The 15,195-nt window shown below is 51.8% G+C and overlaps 1 protein-coding gene across 15 annotated transcripts in view; it reads left to right on the top strand.

Annotated features, from left to right (window-relative positions):
- The window catches only part of ATP2B2 (ATPase plasma membrane Ca2+ transporting 2), a 370,618-nt gene that overhangs the window by 282,513 nt on the left and 72,910 nt on the right, over positions 1-15,195 (top strand). For all 15 annotated transcript variants that reach the window (XM_021069335.1, XM_021069331.1, XM_021069324.1 and 12 more), the window contains 3 exons: positions 2,552-2,749; positions 10,117-10,374; positions 11,371-11,496. In XM_021069335.1, coding sequence (XP_020924994.1) covers positions 2,552-2,749; positions 10,117-10,374; positions 11,371-11,496 — 582 coding nt within the window. The remainder of the gene's footprint in view (positions 1-2,551; positions 2,750-10,116; positions 10,375-11,370; positions 11,497-15,195) is intronic.

The following is a 15,195-nucleotide window of genomic DNA, read 5'->3' as shown; positions in this document are numbered from 1 at the left end:
ACTAAATGGTGAGATGCCCTTTAATCTAAATTGAATCTCCAACACCAGTCATCTCTCATACCAGCCTGGATTGTTTCTGCTCCCAAAATAGGCACCATCATCCTCAGCCAGAAGGCAAGGATATTGTGAGTTTCTGCCCCTGGGAAGGGGGTGACAGGTGGGCTGGACCAGGTGGGCTGCCCCCCTTGCAGGTCATCAAAACCACTGTCTTTGGATATAAGGTATCAGAGGCATCAGTCCCCAGCCTTCAGCCACGGCTCTCCTTCATGTCACACATGGGGAAACTGAGGTCCAGAGAGAGAGAGAGCTCACGTGCAGTCACATGGTCCTTCCACTGCGTCTCTTCTTGCCTTGACTTTTCCCTTCGCCATCTTCTCAAAATCCCATCATCCAAAAACGTCCTCTTCCAGGAGGTGGTGATTAATTATCCCCAACCACCCGAGATCCTCACCAGTGGCCCACACAGCACTGTGCACCTTACACAAGGCAGCCTGCTGCAGCCCTGTCTCACCGCTGTGAAGGAAGCCCTGCCACTGCCCACGTTTTACAGAACAGGAAACTGAGCAGTAAATGAGGCCCTGAGCAGTAAATGCACTTACCCAGAGTCACTCCGAGCTGGGATTTGAACCTGTGACATCTGACTCCAAGCCCCGCCTGAGTTTTTGGTGCTTGGTCTCAAACTAGCCACCTCGGGACTAAATCCAGCTTTTGTCTGTGTTGTATTTGGCTTTAGGATTTTTTTTTTTTAATGGGAAAAATTTACATCACATTCCAATGTCCAGCTTCTCTTAGAAGACTGAAGAGTCTACCACACTGGGCCCACGTTTTCCCACAGGAGCTGAGAAGCATCTGCCTCCTTTAGCAGGGCTGAAGATTCTTTCCTTTGCCCCAGTCCCCACTACTTCCTATTGCCTCCCACCCACCTACTTCCCTCGTTCACAAAATCTGCCCAGTCCCACAGCTATTCAAATTTGCAAGCCATGCCCTGGGCTCTATCCCAGGACCCAGGATCTCAATGTGGGGCCTGTGACTCTCCACATGACAGAACCCCGGAGCTGTGGCCAGATCCCCTGGCCTGGAGAACACCCACCTTTTCAACTGGTCACACAGAAGACTCCAAATGTTTGAATCACAGATCCTCAGGCCTTTCAGAGGTTCATCTGTCTTTAAATCAATCAGGAGGAGCCTGGGAGGTGCAAGCTTCTTCTTAGTGAAGCCTTTGTCTGCTCCAAACCTCATGAGGAGCCCCAGCATGTGAACAGACCCCAGCAGGACCACTTCAGGGCCTATAGACCTTGAAAACCATGGGATCTTCAGGGTCCACCCATTCTATTGGACTCTCCTGTTGTCAAGATGGGGAAACTGAGGCTCAGAGAAAGGAACTGGCTGGCCAATGTTGACCATGCCTAGCCCCTTCTTCAGAGGCCCTCCTTAAAACCCACTTCCAGGAAAAGACCTGCAACTCATTCACAACAAGGTATCCAGAACTGATGATGGCTTCCCCCTCCCAGGAAGTCTAAAGGGATTGGAGCTTTTAGTTAAAGGAGTGAATCCCAAGTGGAAGAATTTCAGACATTGTCTGTGGGTAGAATTGGACGAAGGAAGGAAGACAAGGAACCCCCTGCAGTCCCTGAGTACATCATGCCTGCTTACTCTGTATATGGAGATCCCAGTGGCTCCACAGCACAAGAGGATGGTGGCAGCCTTCCATGTGCTTGGAACAGGGCCAGCCTGGGTTCTCAGGTCCCAGGAGCTGAATCTAAGGCCACACCTGGGCCTCACAAAGGCCCTGTCTCCCTATCTGTGAAATGGGCACAACCAAGCTCAGGCTCCTGCCCTCCCGCTGCGCAGGCAAGACATGGGATCTCCAGCGCTTTCCCATGGAATCTCCCTGGGAACAACCCTCCCTGGGATCTCCCGTGAGGTCTCAGCCAGCCTGGCTCTTGGAGGCTATAGGCGGACATCTCACTGTCAGCATCAGCAGAGGCTCAGCACCTCGAACCCCAGACGGAGGGTATGCCCGTCTCCCGTGCCCCTGAACTGCAGACTCTGAGACTCCCAGGACCACTGAGCTCAGACATCCCTGAGCGCGGGGCTCTTCCCTTCACGAGATGCCCTCCCCTCCCCCTGGACCCCCAGTACCCACGCTGGGCCAGGCCTGCAGCAAAGGCTTAAGAAGCACAGGCCAAAGGAATAACTGGATGAATGAGCAAATGAACTAGAGACTGCTGGAGTTCCAGAAGCCGTGATATGATAGGTTATCTATGGTATTAGATAGGAGACTGTGAGACCCCATAACTGTCATAGCAGAAGGCTCCAGGCCTCCAACCCCAACACACTAAGTGATGCTATTCAGAAGATCCTCTGGGCCGAAGCAAGCACTGGGCGCTGGGCTCCAGGGTGGTGGCTGCCAGGCTGCTGCCTTGCTTTCCCCTCTCCCTGTCTTTCCTCCCTCCATCATGTGGCTGCCCCATTCAGGACGATTCCTGATTCCCGAATGTGTGTCTCTCTCCTGGGCCCCCAGGCCAACCTCTCTGCACTCTGTCCACAGGTTTGCCGGGCACTGCTCCAGACTTGGAAAAGAGAAAGCAGATTTTTGGACAAAACTTCATACCTCCAAAAAAGCCAAAAACCTTCCTGCAGCTCGTGTGGGAAGCGCTGCAAGACGTGACACTGATCATCCTAGAAATCGCGGCCATCATCTCCCTGGGGCTCTCCTTCTACCACCCACCCGGCGAGAACAACGAAGGTAAGATGGCCGCTGGGACCCCCTCTTCCTGCCCTGCAACATGCATGCCAGGCCACACCGGAGGGCACCGGGGCTCCCAGGCATCACACACTCCAAGTGAGAAAACTGAGGCCCAAGGGGCAGGGCCTCATCCACAGCCAATGAGTGACTGAGCCAGACCCCAGGTGCCAAGAGCCCCCTGCCCCAGTTTTCCCATGTGTGAATTGCAGGGATTGGACCAACAATGGTCAGAGTGTAGTTAGGTTTATTGAGCACTTACAGTAAGCCAAGCTCTGAGCTGAGATGCTGTCCTCCTAATAACGCCATGAGGTAGGGGCCCTGGTTATGCCCATTTTAAAGATGAAGAATCCAAGGCACAGAGAAGTGCCTTAACTTGCTCGAGGTCACCCAGCTAAGGAAGAGTCCCCAGGTTTTGCAGTAGGGCTTGTTAAAAACACTGCTGCCCAGGTCACTCCCAGAGAGACTCTGGTTCTCTTTGTTGGAGCCCAAGGGCAGGTGACCCTGAACTTCTTTCTGGGGTGCTGTCTGAGGGCTCCTCACTCTCATATCTGAGGGCGAGCCCTGAGTCGCTCAGCGGTGGGCTGTATTCACACTCTGAAGTGCGCCAGCTCCATTCTTGGATCTGCCCTCCGGGGGCTCCAGCTTCTGAGGGACCCTGTTTCAGCTCCGGCACTGAGCTTCTCAGAACCCCAAAGTCATTGGCTCTTTGAGGCCTGCAACTATGAAAAAATCCACTGTAATGTCAGAGGTCTATACACCTGACATTCTGGAACAGGGATTGCAAACTTCAGCCCACAGGCCAAATCAGGTTCACCTCCTTTCATTCCAGAAACTGAGCCCCAGCCAAGGGCTAGGGCTTCACCAGCGCAGTGACACCTTTCCTTTATGATGGCAAAGTCTTTTCGACCTGTATCACTCTACCCGTGAATACACAGACAGATAGATAGGCAAGCAGATACATACACACACCATGGCATTGGTGGGATCACATAAGATACGTTGTTTTGTTGTTAGATTTTTATAATCTGATTTTTCACTAGTAGGATATTGTAAACACTTTCCTTTGTTATTAATTATGATGAGACATTTCCCAACGAACGTGCTGCGTAAATAGATAATTCTACTAGGTTCAGTGCTTCAGGCAAGCAAATAAAAAGTGAATAGCATATAAGACATTACCCTTATGGGAAAAAAAAAAAAAAAGGAGTTCCCGTCGTGGCTCAGTAGTTAACGAATCTGACTAGGAACCATGAGGTTGCGGGTTGGATCCTTAGCTTTGCTCAGTGCGTTAAGGATCCAGCGTTGCCATGTAGGTCGCAGACTCAGCTCGGATCCCGCGTTGCTATGGCTCTGGCATAGGCTGGCGGCTACAGCTCTGATTAGACCCCTAAACTGGGAACTTCCATATGCTGCGGGAGCGGCCCTAGAAAAGGCAAAAAGACAAAAAAAAAAAAAAAAAAAGAAAAAAGAAAGAAAGAAATTACCCTTATGGCCTTTATTTCCCCAAATGAGGAGGTGGTCTCTGAGGTTCCTTGAACAGATGTCACCCCACCCGCTCCCAAGCCAGACTTTCCTGAGTCACTCAATAACCAAGTCTATCTGGCCAACTACCTCAATGTTATACATAATATTACTAGCTGATTTTTTTTCTGCATGACCTCTTTCCAAAGAGGATCCAGAGCAAATAAATTTATTTCCACGATGGAGATTTAAATTTGACTTTAAACTTCATGGCAGCCAAGGCAGAAAGTGAATGAGGATGATTTGCATAGGTCCAGTTATCAACAAGGAGGAAAGGGGAGTTCCCATCAAGGTGCAGTGGTTAACGAATCCAACTAGGAACCATGAAGTTTGAGGGTTCAATCCCTGGCCTCTCTCGGTGGGTTAAGGAGCTGGCGTTGCTGTGAGCTGTGGTGTAGGTCTCAGACGAGGCTCGGAACTGGTGTTGTGCTGGCTGTGGTGTAGGCCGACGGCTACAGCTCTGATTAGACCCATAGCCTGGGAACCTCCATTTGCCACAGGTGTGCCCCTAAAAAGACCAAAAAAAAAAAAAAAGCACAAGGAGGAAAGGTAGCTCTTGAGGAAGTGAGCATGTCCCCTAACAATGAATTCTAGGATGAACTTTCACTTACGTCATCACAAGCAATGCCAAACAGGCAGCATTCTTTGCAGAAGTTTTATAGAAAACTAGGAGAAGATGGCCCATGGCTACTTGCATAAGCCTTGAACCAAGCTAAGTGTGCAACTCACAAAAGCATAATAAGAAGGGTAATTCTTACTATGTTTAGAGCCACCACTAGCTGGGAGCTTTTAGAGTAAAAGTTAATTTGATCCTCACTTGACCCTCACAACAACCCTGTGGGCAGGTGCTGTTATTACCAGGAAACTGAGGCCCCGAGATGGTACATGACTTGCTAGGTCAGATTCTGGGAAGTGACAGAACCATGACTTGGGCCAAGGCGTTCTGGCTTCCGAGCCCTCCTTCCTATCCCTGGGCTACATTTACTCAGAAAGGGACTGAGTTGAGTCAGTACCACCCAGATAAGTGACCTCGTGTGACCCAATTCAGTGCAAGATTAGAACTCAGAGGGCAAGTGGTAGAGGGGGTGTGGTGGGAGCATGGATCAGACTCCCAGGGGTGCCAGAAGGGGCCTCCCCACAGCCCTGCACACAAAGGGCTGGGATCCCCTGCATCTTAGGTGGCAGCCGAGACCCAGAGAGGGCAACCACTTACCTAAGGTCACACAGCATGTAGGGCTAGATTTTTTTTTTCCTTAGGTCCACACCTGCAGCATATAGAAGTTCCCAGGCTAGGGGTTGAATCCAAGCTACAGCTGCTGGCCTATGCCACAGCCATAGCAATGCCAGATCTGAGTCACATCTGCAACCAATACCACAGTTCATGGTAATGCTAGATCGCCAACGCACTGAACGAGGCCAGGGATCGAACTCGCAAGCTTATGGATACTAGTCCAATTTGTTACCACTGAGCCTCAGCAGGAACTCCAGTATGGCTAGATTTTTAAACCCAAGTCTTCTGGTTCTTTCTACTGCCCCCCACTTCCTGCAGCTGAGACACTCACTCAGGCCACACTCTGGGTTGATCAGGGCAGCTGCGCACATTCCAGCCCCACAGAGTGAAGATCCTGCACTTTGTGACAACTTACACCTCCCTGACACCCAGGCCCCGGCCTGAGCTCAGAACACTGGACCTTCCATGTTGCCTGGATAGCCCCTGCTGTGTCAGGCTCAGGCTGCATCAGTTATGTATAAAAAGATGCTGGTGATGGGCTGAAAGGCTCTAGACTGCCACGCAGCACCCATAGCCCTTCCCCGTTTGCTTTCGTGGCTCAGAAACCTCCAGACACTTGTCAGAGGTGAGATGACATGTTCATGGCAGGACTAAGATTAGTGTACCCTGTGCTCCCAACTCCCTGCCTGTAACAGCTCCCCTAGTGTCAGACTGCCAGCAGAGTGACAGGCACAGGGTGAGTGCTTAGAAAGCATTTGTGACTTGACCAGTTTGAGAGTCCTTTCCCAATGCCAGGCCCTGGTAAACCACCTAGGAAGGAGCCTGCCCACTTTACTCATGAAGCCCAGAGGGGCCCAGAGAGGCCACATGGGTTCCCCAAAGTCACACAGACAGTGCGTGGCCACACCCTAGAAAACCATGGGTCCGGAGGGCAGCTGCAGTTTCCCCAGACCCTGTGGTCACAACCTCCAGATCCTGTCCCTGCTTCAGCAGGACCTTCCCATGTCCCTCTTCCTTCCCCTTCCTCAGCTCTTCCCCTAATTGCACCAAGACCACCGGAGTTGTCCTCAGGGTCTGGTGGCTCCTGGCAGCTAAAGCAATCTGCACGCCTACTTCCTTGTCATGCCAAGGCACCATGTAATCATCAGACTGTTCTCAAAAGGAGATAAAAGCTATCATCCACACACGACTATGCCACCAAAATCAGAAATCATGAGAAAAGGTGGGTACAAATGCAGGACACTGGAGATGCACTTGCAATTAAGAGACCAACAACTTAAAACAATCTCATATGTATATAGACTCATATCAAAACTTCAGAATAGGAGTTCCCATCGTGGCACAGTGGGAACCATGAGGTTGCGGGTTCAATCCCTGGCCTCGCTCAGTGGGTTAAAGATCCGGTGTTGCCGTGAGCTATGGTGTAGGTTGCAGACGCGGCTTGGATCCTGCATTGCTGTGGCTCTGGCATAGACCAGAAACTACAGCTCCAATTCGACCCCTAGCCTGGGAACCTCCATATGCCACGGGAGAGGCCCTAGAAAAGGCAAAAAGACAAAAAAAAAAAAAAAAAAAAAAAAACCTTCAGAATAACTGCAAACCACAAATCTACAATTGATACACAAACAAATAAGAAAAATCAACTCAAATACAACACTAAAGATAGTCATCAAACCAGAAGAGGAGAGAACAAGAGAAGAAGGGAAGAAAAAAGAGCAACAAAAACAAATCCAAAGCAATTAATAAAATGGCAATAAAAACATACATATCAATAATTACCTTAAATGTTAATGGACTAAACGCCCCAACCAAAAGACTTAGACTGGCTGAATGGATACAAAAACAAGACCCAGATATATGCTGTCTTCAAGAGACCCACTTCACTTCCAGGGACACATACAAAGTGAAAGTGAGAGGATGGAAGAAAATATTTCATGTGAACAGGGATCAAAAGAAAGCTGGAGTAGCAATACTCATATCAGACAAAATAGACTTTAAAATTAAGAATATTTTAAGGGACAAAGAAGGTCATTACATAATGATCAAAGGATCAATCCAAGAAGAAGATATAACAATTTTAAATATCTACGCACCTGACATAGGTTCACCACAATGTATAAAGCAACTCAAAGGGAGATAAAAGCTAATGGGCTTTTGCTGGCCAAGCAAGTGCCCTCAAGGGCGCAGAGGATTCCTTGGTATTAAGTCAGCAGAGGCAGCAGGTGTGGCTGGGGATAAAGGGAACAGGGTGTGGACCCACTCAGCTACCATGCCCTTGGCTCCCAGAAGCCAGTCCAAGGAGAGTAGCTCATGAAAATCGGGGAGAGAACCAATGTCTATCATGTACCTACCACCTGCTGGGCCCTTACGAAGCCTTGGGCTTACAGAGTCCCTGGGGTCATCCCATTTTACAGCTGTCCCAAGTGAGGCTCAGAAAAGCCAAGTCACTTGGCCAGGATCACACAGCAAAGCCTGGATGTGAAGCCAGGTCTTTCTAATTCCAGGACCCAAAAGCTTTCCATTGTCCTGGGCTGTCTCTAAGTGTCCTGAACCTTCCAGTAATTAATTGGAGTGGGGGGACACTGATGAAGCACACAAGAGGGAAAGAACAGCCTTCCCACTTGTAGAGTATGTGGCAGCGGTGGGGAAAACCAAAGTCCCACCAGGAGAAGCACTGGGCTCTGTACCTGCAGTCATTTCCCCCAAGTCCCAGACAACGCATCTCCATGTGCAGGATTTCTGCTTAGCAAGGGTCACCTGAGTTTCCCGGTTTGAGGGACTTCACTGGTGTCATTCACAGTGGTTGAGGAGCACCCTAGATGCTCTCCTCCCATCTTCCTGTGGTTCTGAAGTCCAGCTGGATGCCCCCTGAAATGTGGGGCTCCTGGCTCCATTCAGGCTGCCTGCAAACCTCAAAAGCAGGAATGACATCATGCACTGGACCAGAAGCTGCCCTTTCCCTGAGAATTTACCATGCGCTTGCTGCGGTGTGTGCCTTACATAATGGCTCTCCCCTGGTCCTCTCAACCACCTAGGAGGGAGCACCTGTTATTACCCCATTTCCACAGATGAGAACACCGGGGCACTGTGGTCAGGTAGCTAGCTCCAGGCACACAGCTGGATTTGAACCCAGGGCTGGCCCGCTGTCAGTTATCATCACAATAATGACTACCAGCACCACCAAAGGCTGGTCCAGGTAAACAGTTTAAAATCATTGGAAAACCTGTAATTCCCAGAGAAAAGAATAGTGGCCTCGAGAACCCCACACGGTGGTGTGGTTGTTTATTAACCAACAAGGAGCAGCTAGTTCAGCTAAAGATGTGCAGTGTTCTAGTGACCCATGCCACCCGCCTGTACAGTCCTGAGTGTGGCCCACCAGCTGAGCCTTAACCCTCCCAGGAGCTGGGAGCCAGAAAACATTCCTGGATACCCTTGGCCTTCTGGTCATGTTGCTTTCAAGCCCTGGTTTCCCAGAGGGTCCTGCTGGGGTCTCTTGAAACTGCTGTTCTCTCTTGGGACTGAATTAGACTCCCAGACAATCAGCCATGAGTCTTTGGCAAAATTTTCTGCTTTCCCAATGAGGCCAGCCTGTGGGAGAGGGACCGCTGGGCTTGGGGGACAGTGAGCAGTCCAGGTCCGGTGTCAGATTCCAAGCCTAGATTCAAACTCCAGATCTGCTGTGTGATCTTGGGTGAATGGCTATCCCTCTCTGAACTGTTTTTCTTCTCTCAGCCGGCTTGAGGATTAAAGTGAGTGTTTAGCACACAGCAGGCCTTGCAAAGGACCCAGCCTCTGGCTGGGTCCCACTCGAGTGGATGGTCAGACTCTGCTCATGGTCACTGCTCATGGAGAGGGCTATTTTCCACCCCCCAACCCCCACCCAGTGGAAGGAAGGGCCTCAGCTAGTCCTGGCTGCAGCACTCACCTGTTGGGCCTCAGTTTCCTCATCTCTAATGGGGGTAATACCTCTCACTCTCCAGACCCTTGTGAGGATGCAGGACACGGGGTGTGTGAAGGGGCTTGGAAAGGCCCCAGGGCTCAGCACTGCATGGGCAGGACCTGCCTTCATGTTTGAAGCCTTTGCATCAAATGGTGTCTTTTTCTTTTCTCTTTTCACCTAGTCAGCCTGGCAGGCCCCAAGCAAGGTGGAGGCCCAGACCCAGAGGGTCAAGGGCGCAAGGGTGTAGGGTGAAGGGTCACTGCATATCAGACAAATGGCTTATTGTGTCCATGTCCTCACAGTGTGGTCAGGGCTCAAATCCAACCCAGGCTGAGTAAGAACCTCCTGTGTGCTAAGCACAGCCCTGTCCTTGAGTCTGGAAGGTGGTCTCAGTGATCACCATTTTGCAGGTGAGGACACTGAAGTTCAGGGAGGGCAGTGACGTACCCAGGACCACAGAGGGGCAGCAGTGGGATTCAGACCAGCTTGTTGGAGGGCAGAGTCAGAGCAGAGGGTCCTGTCCCAGCCTAGAGACCTACCCCATACTGGAAGAATGGAAGGAAAGGACACCAGCAAAGCTGCATTTTAGACCCTAAAGCACGTGCCCTATTAATTGTCGTGAGGCCCCTTCTGCCTGGCTGACCCACCCCACCTGCTTCCTTCTGTTCTCTGCAGGATGTGCCACGGCCCAGGGCGGGGCAGAGGATGAAGGGGAGGCAGAGGCAGGCTGGATTGAGGGGGCTGCCATCCTCCTCTCGGTCATCTGCGTGGTCCTGGTCACAGCCTTCAATGACTGGAGCAAAGAGAAACAGTTCAGAGGCCTGCAGAGCCGCATTGAGCAGGAGCAGAAGTTCACCGTGGTCCGGGCTGGCCAGGTGGTCCAGATCCCTGTGGCTGAGATCGTGGTTGGGGACATCGCCCAGGTCAAATATGGTAAGTAGCCCAACTACAGAGCCAGATGCTAGAGCTGGAATTCAGGCAGAGATGGGACAGGACAGGCAGACCCAGACAGGCTGGCCCAGGGCAGGGGGTGGGTCCCTGAAGGCTGACCCCAAGCCAAGTTGTCTTCTGAGCTCCCCGGAGAGGTGGAAGGCTCCTTTCTGGAGGTAGGATTAAATAGCTTTCAGAAGCCATTTAAATCAGAATTGGCAAATACATGGCATAGGTACCACCATTCTCCAGACTTCTACCTTTAGCAGACATTACTAATCGATCTCAGCTCAAAGCCTAGATACATCCTCAGAAGCCTCCTCAACATGGCACTCCAAGGACCATGAACACTCAGAATGGGTTGATGAGAGGAAATCCATTTCCCACCTCTGATTTGGCTATTGATGGGTGGTTGCTGGGCTAGAGAAGATGTTATAGGGAATGGACATGGATGAGTGGCCATTCTAGGCCTGTGTTACTGCCATGGAGAAAGTGGGGTTTAGAGGAGATGTGTCCTAGGTATGTAGCGGCAGAAGGTGGGAGAAAGATTGGAGGGCCTCTCCTCCCCCATCCCTGTAGGGGTTTGGTTTCCTCTGATAATATGCCTGTCTTGGAAGTCTCCTCAGCTTAGTCAAGATAGATTTGTCTCTTCCAAAAGAATGTCCCCACACCACAATTAAGACCAGAGAAGAACGATTCATTGAGAAAACTGGGCCCCAAATCCACGCAGCACCGGGGGAAGCACACCCACTCTTGCTAGGATCATTTGGGGACCCAGCCTTAGCCTCCAGGCCTCATGCGTTCCACCTCGGCCCCAGGCTTCAGCTGCCTGTGGGCCTGTGATGGGCACCATCTTGGTTCCTCCACCCTAGGAGCTCTAGTAGGCAGCCACTTCCCAAAGGCGAAACTGCCCTTGTAGTCATGCCTGGCAGGAATGTTCCAGCCTCCCCAGCCACCAGAAACCCTGCTGATTGACCCCCTCACCCTTCCTCCCACCAGGTGACCTCCTCCCTGCTGACGGCCTTTTCATCCAGGGCAATGACCTCAAGATCGATGAAAGCTCCCTGACGGGGGAGTCTGACCAGGTGCGCAAGTCCGTGGACAAGGACCCCATGCTGCTGTCAGGTGAGCTGCGGCCGGACGGTGGGCTCACTCCCATTGCCAGTCCCTGCGTCCCTGCCCAGGGGGCTCCATGTCCCCTTCATGAGGCTAGAGAGTCTCAGAGGCATTGGCTCCAGATCTCTGGCCAGCTTGGCCCCAAATGAGAACTCCCTCCCTTTTCCCAGCAAACGTGCATTGAGCTTACTGTGCACTTGGCACTGCTCTGGGTCCCGGGACTGGTACAGGGAATAAGACTGACGAGTTCCTGCCCCCGTGAAGTCTACCTTCTAATGAGCTGGTTTTCTGAAAAGTCACACACTGAAGCCTGTTCTCTAGGGGCTAGAAAGTATCCGTCAGGTGAGGAGTTCCCATCGGCTCAGCGGTAACAAACCCAACTAGTGTACATAAAGATGCACGTTCGATCCTGGCCTCAATCAGTGGGTTAAGGATCTGGCGTTGCCGTGAGCTGTAGTGTAGGTCACAGATGCAGCTCACATCCCACATTGCTGTGGCTGTGGCGTGGACTAGCAGCTACAGCTCCAATTCAATCCCTAACCTGAGAACTTCCATATGCCTCAGGTGCAGCCCTAAAAAGACCAAAAAAAAAAAAAAAATCAGTCAGGTGACAATCATTTTAGACACCTACTGTGTGGCAGGCACTGGGCTGGGGGCTGGGGACACAATAGTGAATAAGACAGATGAGGCCCCAACCATGAGGAGCTTGTGGTGCAGATAATGCAAAGGTTCCAGAGGGTAATAAACACATAACAAAAATAAAGCAGGGCAATGGAAGGCAGGTGGTTGCACGTGTGGCTGAGGTGTGAATGGTGAGAAGCAGCTGGTCTTGCAACTTTCCAGGGGAAGAATATACCAGGAAGTGGGGAAAGCGAGTGCAAAGGTCCTGGGGCAGGACCCTGAGCAAGATGGATCGGTCAGATGTCAGGCCTAGAGCACCAGGGTCAGGAGTGTGTGCATTTTCTGAGTGTGATGCGGATTCTCTGGAGTGGTTTTAAATGGTAAGCTGATCACATTTACATATTTAAGATCTCAGTCTGGGAGTCCCTGCTGTGGCACAGTGGGTTAATGACCTGGCGTTGTCTCCACAGCAGCACCAGTTCAATCCCTGGCTTGTTGCAGTGGGTTTAAGATCCAGTGTTGCCACAGCTGCAGCTAGGATTTGATCCCTGGCCCAGGAACTTCCATGTGCCATGGGTGCAGCCAAAAAATGGGGGGGAGAAGATCTCAGCCTGGCACGAGCAACAAGGAACAAGCAAGAGCAGATGTGTACCATAATTTCAGACAGCAATAAGTTAGATGAAAACATTACACCATTGTAGTGAGACAAAGACTCTGAGGAAGGGGATAGGAATCTTAGTGGCTCAGGGAAAAGCCTGACTGAGGAGGTTGCATTTGAACTAAAACCAGAACAATGAGAAAAAAGAGCATTCCAGGCCAGAGGGACAGTAAGTGCCAAGGCCCAGGAGTCTGTCTGACCACGTGATCATGGACAGCCTCAAATGCCCTCTTGGAACTCAGAGCCATCACCCTGTGACCCTGGTTCTGACCTCTGGGCTGAAGTGGCTGTCAGAGAGCCTTGCATCCTTGGGAGAAGTGGCCAGAGGGTTATCCGGAAGTCAAGGGGAGTTGCTAGGACTGAGTAGATTAGTGACGACTCTTCCAGACACTTTGGAGAAGGAGAGATGGGCTAGTTCCCTGGCTGGAGGCTGGGGAGAGAAAATGATCAGCATCATTGACCCAGAGCATTGCCAGCTAGGCAAGGAGGTGGGCACAGGTGCAGAGACCCTGGAAAAGAGCCACAGGGCAGAGATGGTTGGGGAGCCGGCTGGCCAGCTCAAGTCAAACCAGCTGCTCTGGTCTCAACCTGTCCATCTGGCTGGAAGCCCGGGCAAATGGAATAGACCCTGGGCCTCTGGACGGCAGAAAACAGGAGCCAAGTTCTCCCATGTGTCTGTGGGCAAGATGGAGAAGGGTGTACAGAGGCCAGGGTATTTCAGCCGATTTGCGCTGACTCTTGGACTGCAGGCAGTCTGGTGGAAGGTTTCCTTCAGCCCTCATGTCCTGTTGCAATATGGAAAGTGTGCCCATTAAGTTCACAAAGACCAAAAGCCAAGGAAGGGTGGCAGTAAGAAAGAAAGATCCACAAAGATGGCTAGGGTGCAGGGTGAACTAAACTGCAGAAAATGAAACCTGACCATGAGCAGCACTGCTGACTTTCAGAAACCCAGTTGCCTGTGGGGAAGGAGGGCAGTGGCTTAGCCCAACTCATGGGGAAAAGAAGGTGAGAAGGGGGCATGGTTGGCTCCTTGAGAAGCCATCTAAGTAGAAAGCAAAAGATTCTGTAACAGAATCCTTCTAGAACAAAAGAGGCTGCCTGTGTGGTAGTGAGTTCCCCATCACTGAGCGTATGTGAACAGGGCCTGGACAGGCTAAGGATGGGGCTTTTGCAGAGTAGGCCCAAGCACTGAATGGACATTCAGTGCTCCCATCCTCCCCTGCCCTCTGCTACAGACCCACCTTGTTTCCTTCCCTCTGCCCTGCCTCTATTGAGGCGGTTCCCTCCTCCCAGATGGCCCTCTCCCTTCTTCATCTTACATTTAACTCCTGCCCATCTTCTCAGGCCCCACCTCCTCCACGAAGTCTTCCCCAAGTGCCCCTGCCCTTTGCCAAGCACCCCCATACCACCTGGGACCCCGCTTAGCCTGTGACATCACACTGCATTCAGCCCACTCAGGCACAGCCTCGTCAGGCTGATTGCCTTTAGCTCTGTGCAACCATCTCACGTAAAAGAAAGAGCAAAACCCATCTACAGTCCCACCACCCAGACAGACCTAACAGGTCTCCCTTTTAGGGCCCCTTCCATCCTTGGCCATACGCAGATGGGCAGACATGAGGACAGACACCCCATGTGCTTCTGCACCCATCTTCCCACCCAGACAGGTCCAAGGGGGCAGGACCCTGACCTTGAGGCTCTCGGGAGGTCAGCCCAGCTCCACCCCAGGCTCCGCACACGTTAGGGCTCAGGCACCGTCTGCCAGAGGGGAGAGGCACACTGCTTTGTAGAAGGAGCAGAGCTGGGGGGTGCTGAGCCAGAGCGGGCTCTGGAATGAACTCGCCATGTGGCCTCAGGCACCTTGCTTCACTTCTCTGAGCCTCCGTTCACCTGTGAGGACAACAACAATGTCCTGTCCTGTGATGTAGGTGAGGCTGCCACCCAGCACAGCGCCAGCAGAGGGATGCTCCTGATGGGCTGGTTCCCTCCCCTGTTCCTCGGATAGAGCCAGGATTTGGGAGTGAAATAGGTCTGAATTCAAATGCCAACTCTGCCCTTCCTCCGCCGGGAGACCCTGGACCAGCTTCTTGCCCTTTCTGAGCCTCCAGTTCCTCACTTGTGAAATGATGAAATGGGCAGGCAACCCTAGATCATGTGTCAGTGTCCATTTCCTCCCAGTTCCTTCATCTTGGGTGTGTCCCTCTCCCCCTCTGAGCTGGCCCCATCTCTCCACCACCCAGCTCCTCCCACCTTCAGGCTGCAGGAGCCTGCCTCCTCCAGATGGTCCCCTTGATTGCTGCCCTCCCCAGCTGATATCTGCATAACTGCCATTTGGACACTTGTTTTTGTACATGACCAGACACCTCAGGGCCTGAGGTGTTGGAGGTCTTGCTGGGCCTTCCTGTCACATGACCCTCAGGGAGCACAGAGGG

This window comes from Sus scrofa, chromosome 13 (genome assembly GCF_000003025.6).
Source record: "Sus scrofa isolate TJ Tabasco breed Duroc chromosome 13, Sscrofa11.1, whole genome shotgun sequence".
NCBI classification, from domain to species: Eukaryota; Metazoa; Chordata; class Mammalia; order Artiodactyla; family Suidae; genus Sus; species Sus scrofa.
This window is presented reverse-complemented; position numbering and strand designations above follow the sequence as displayed.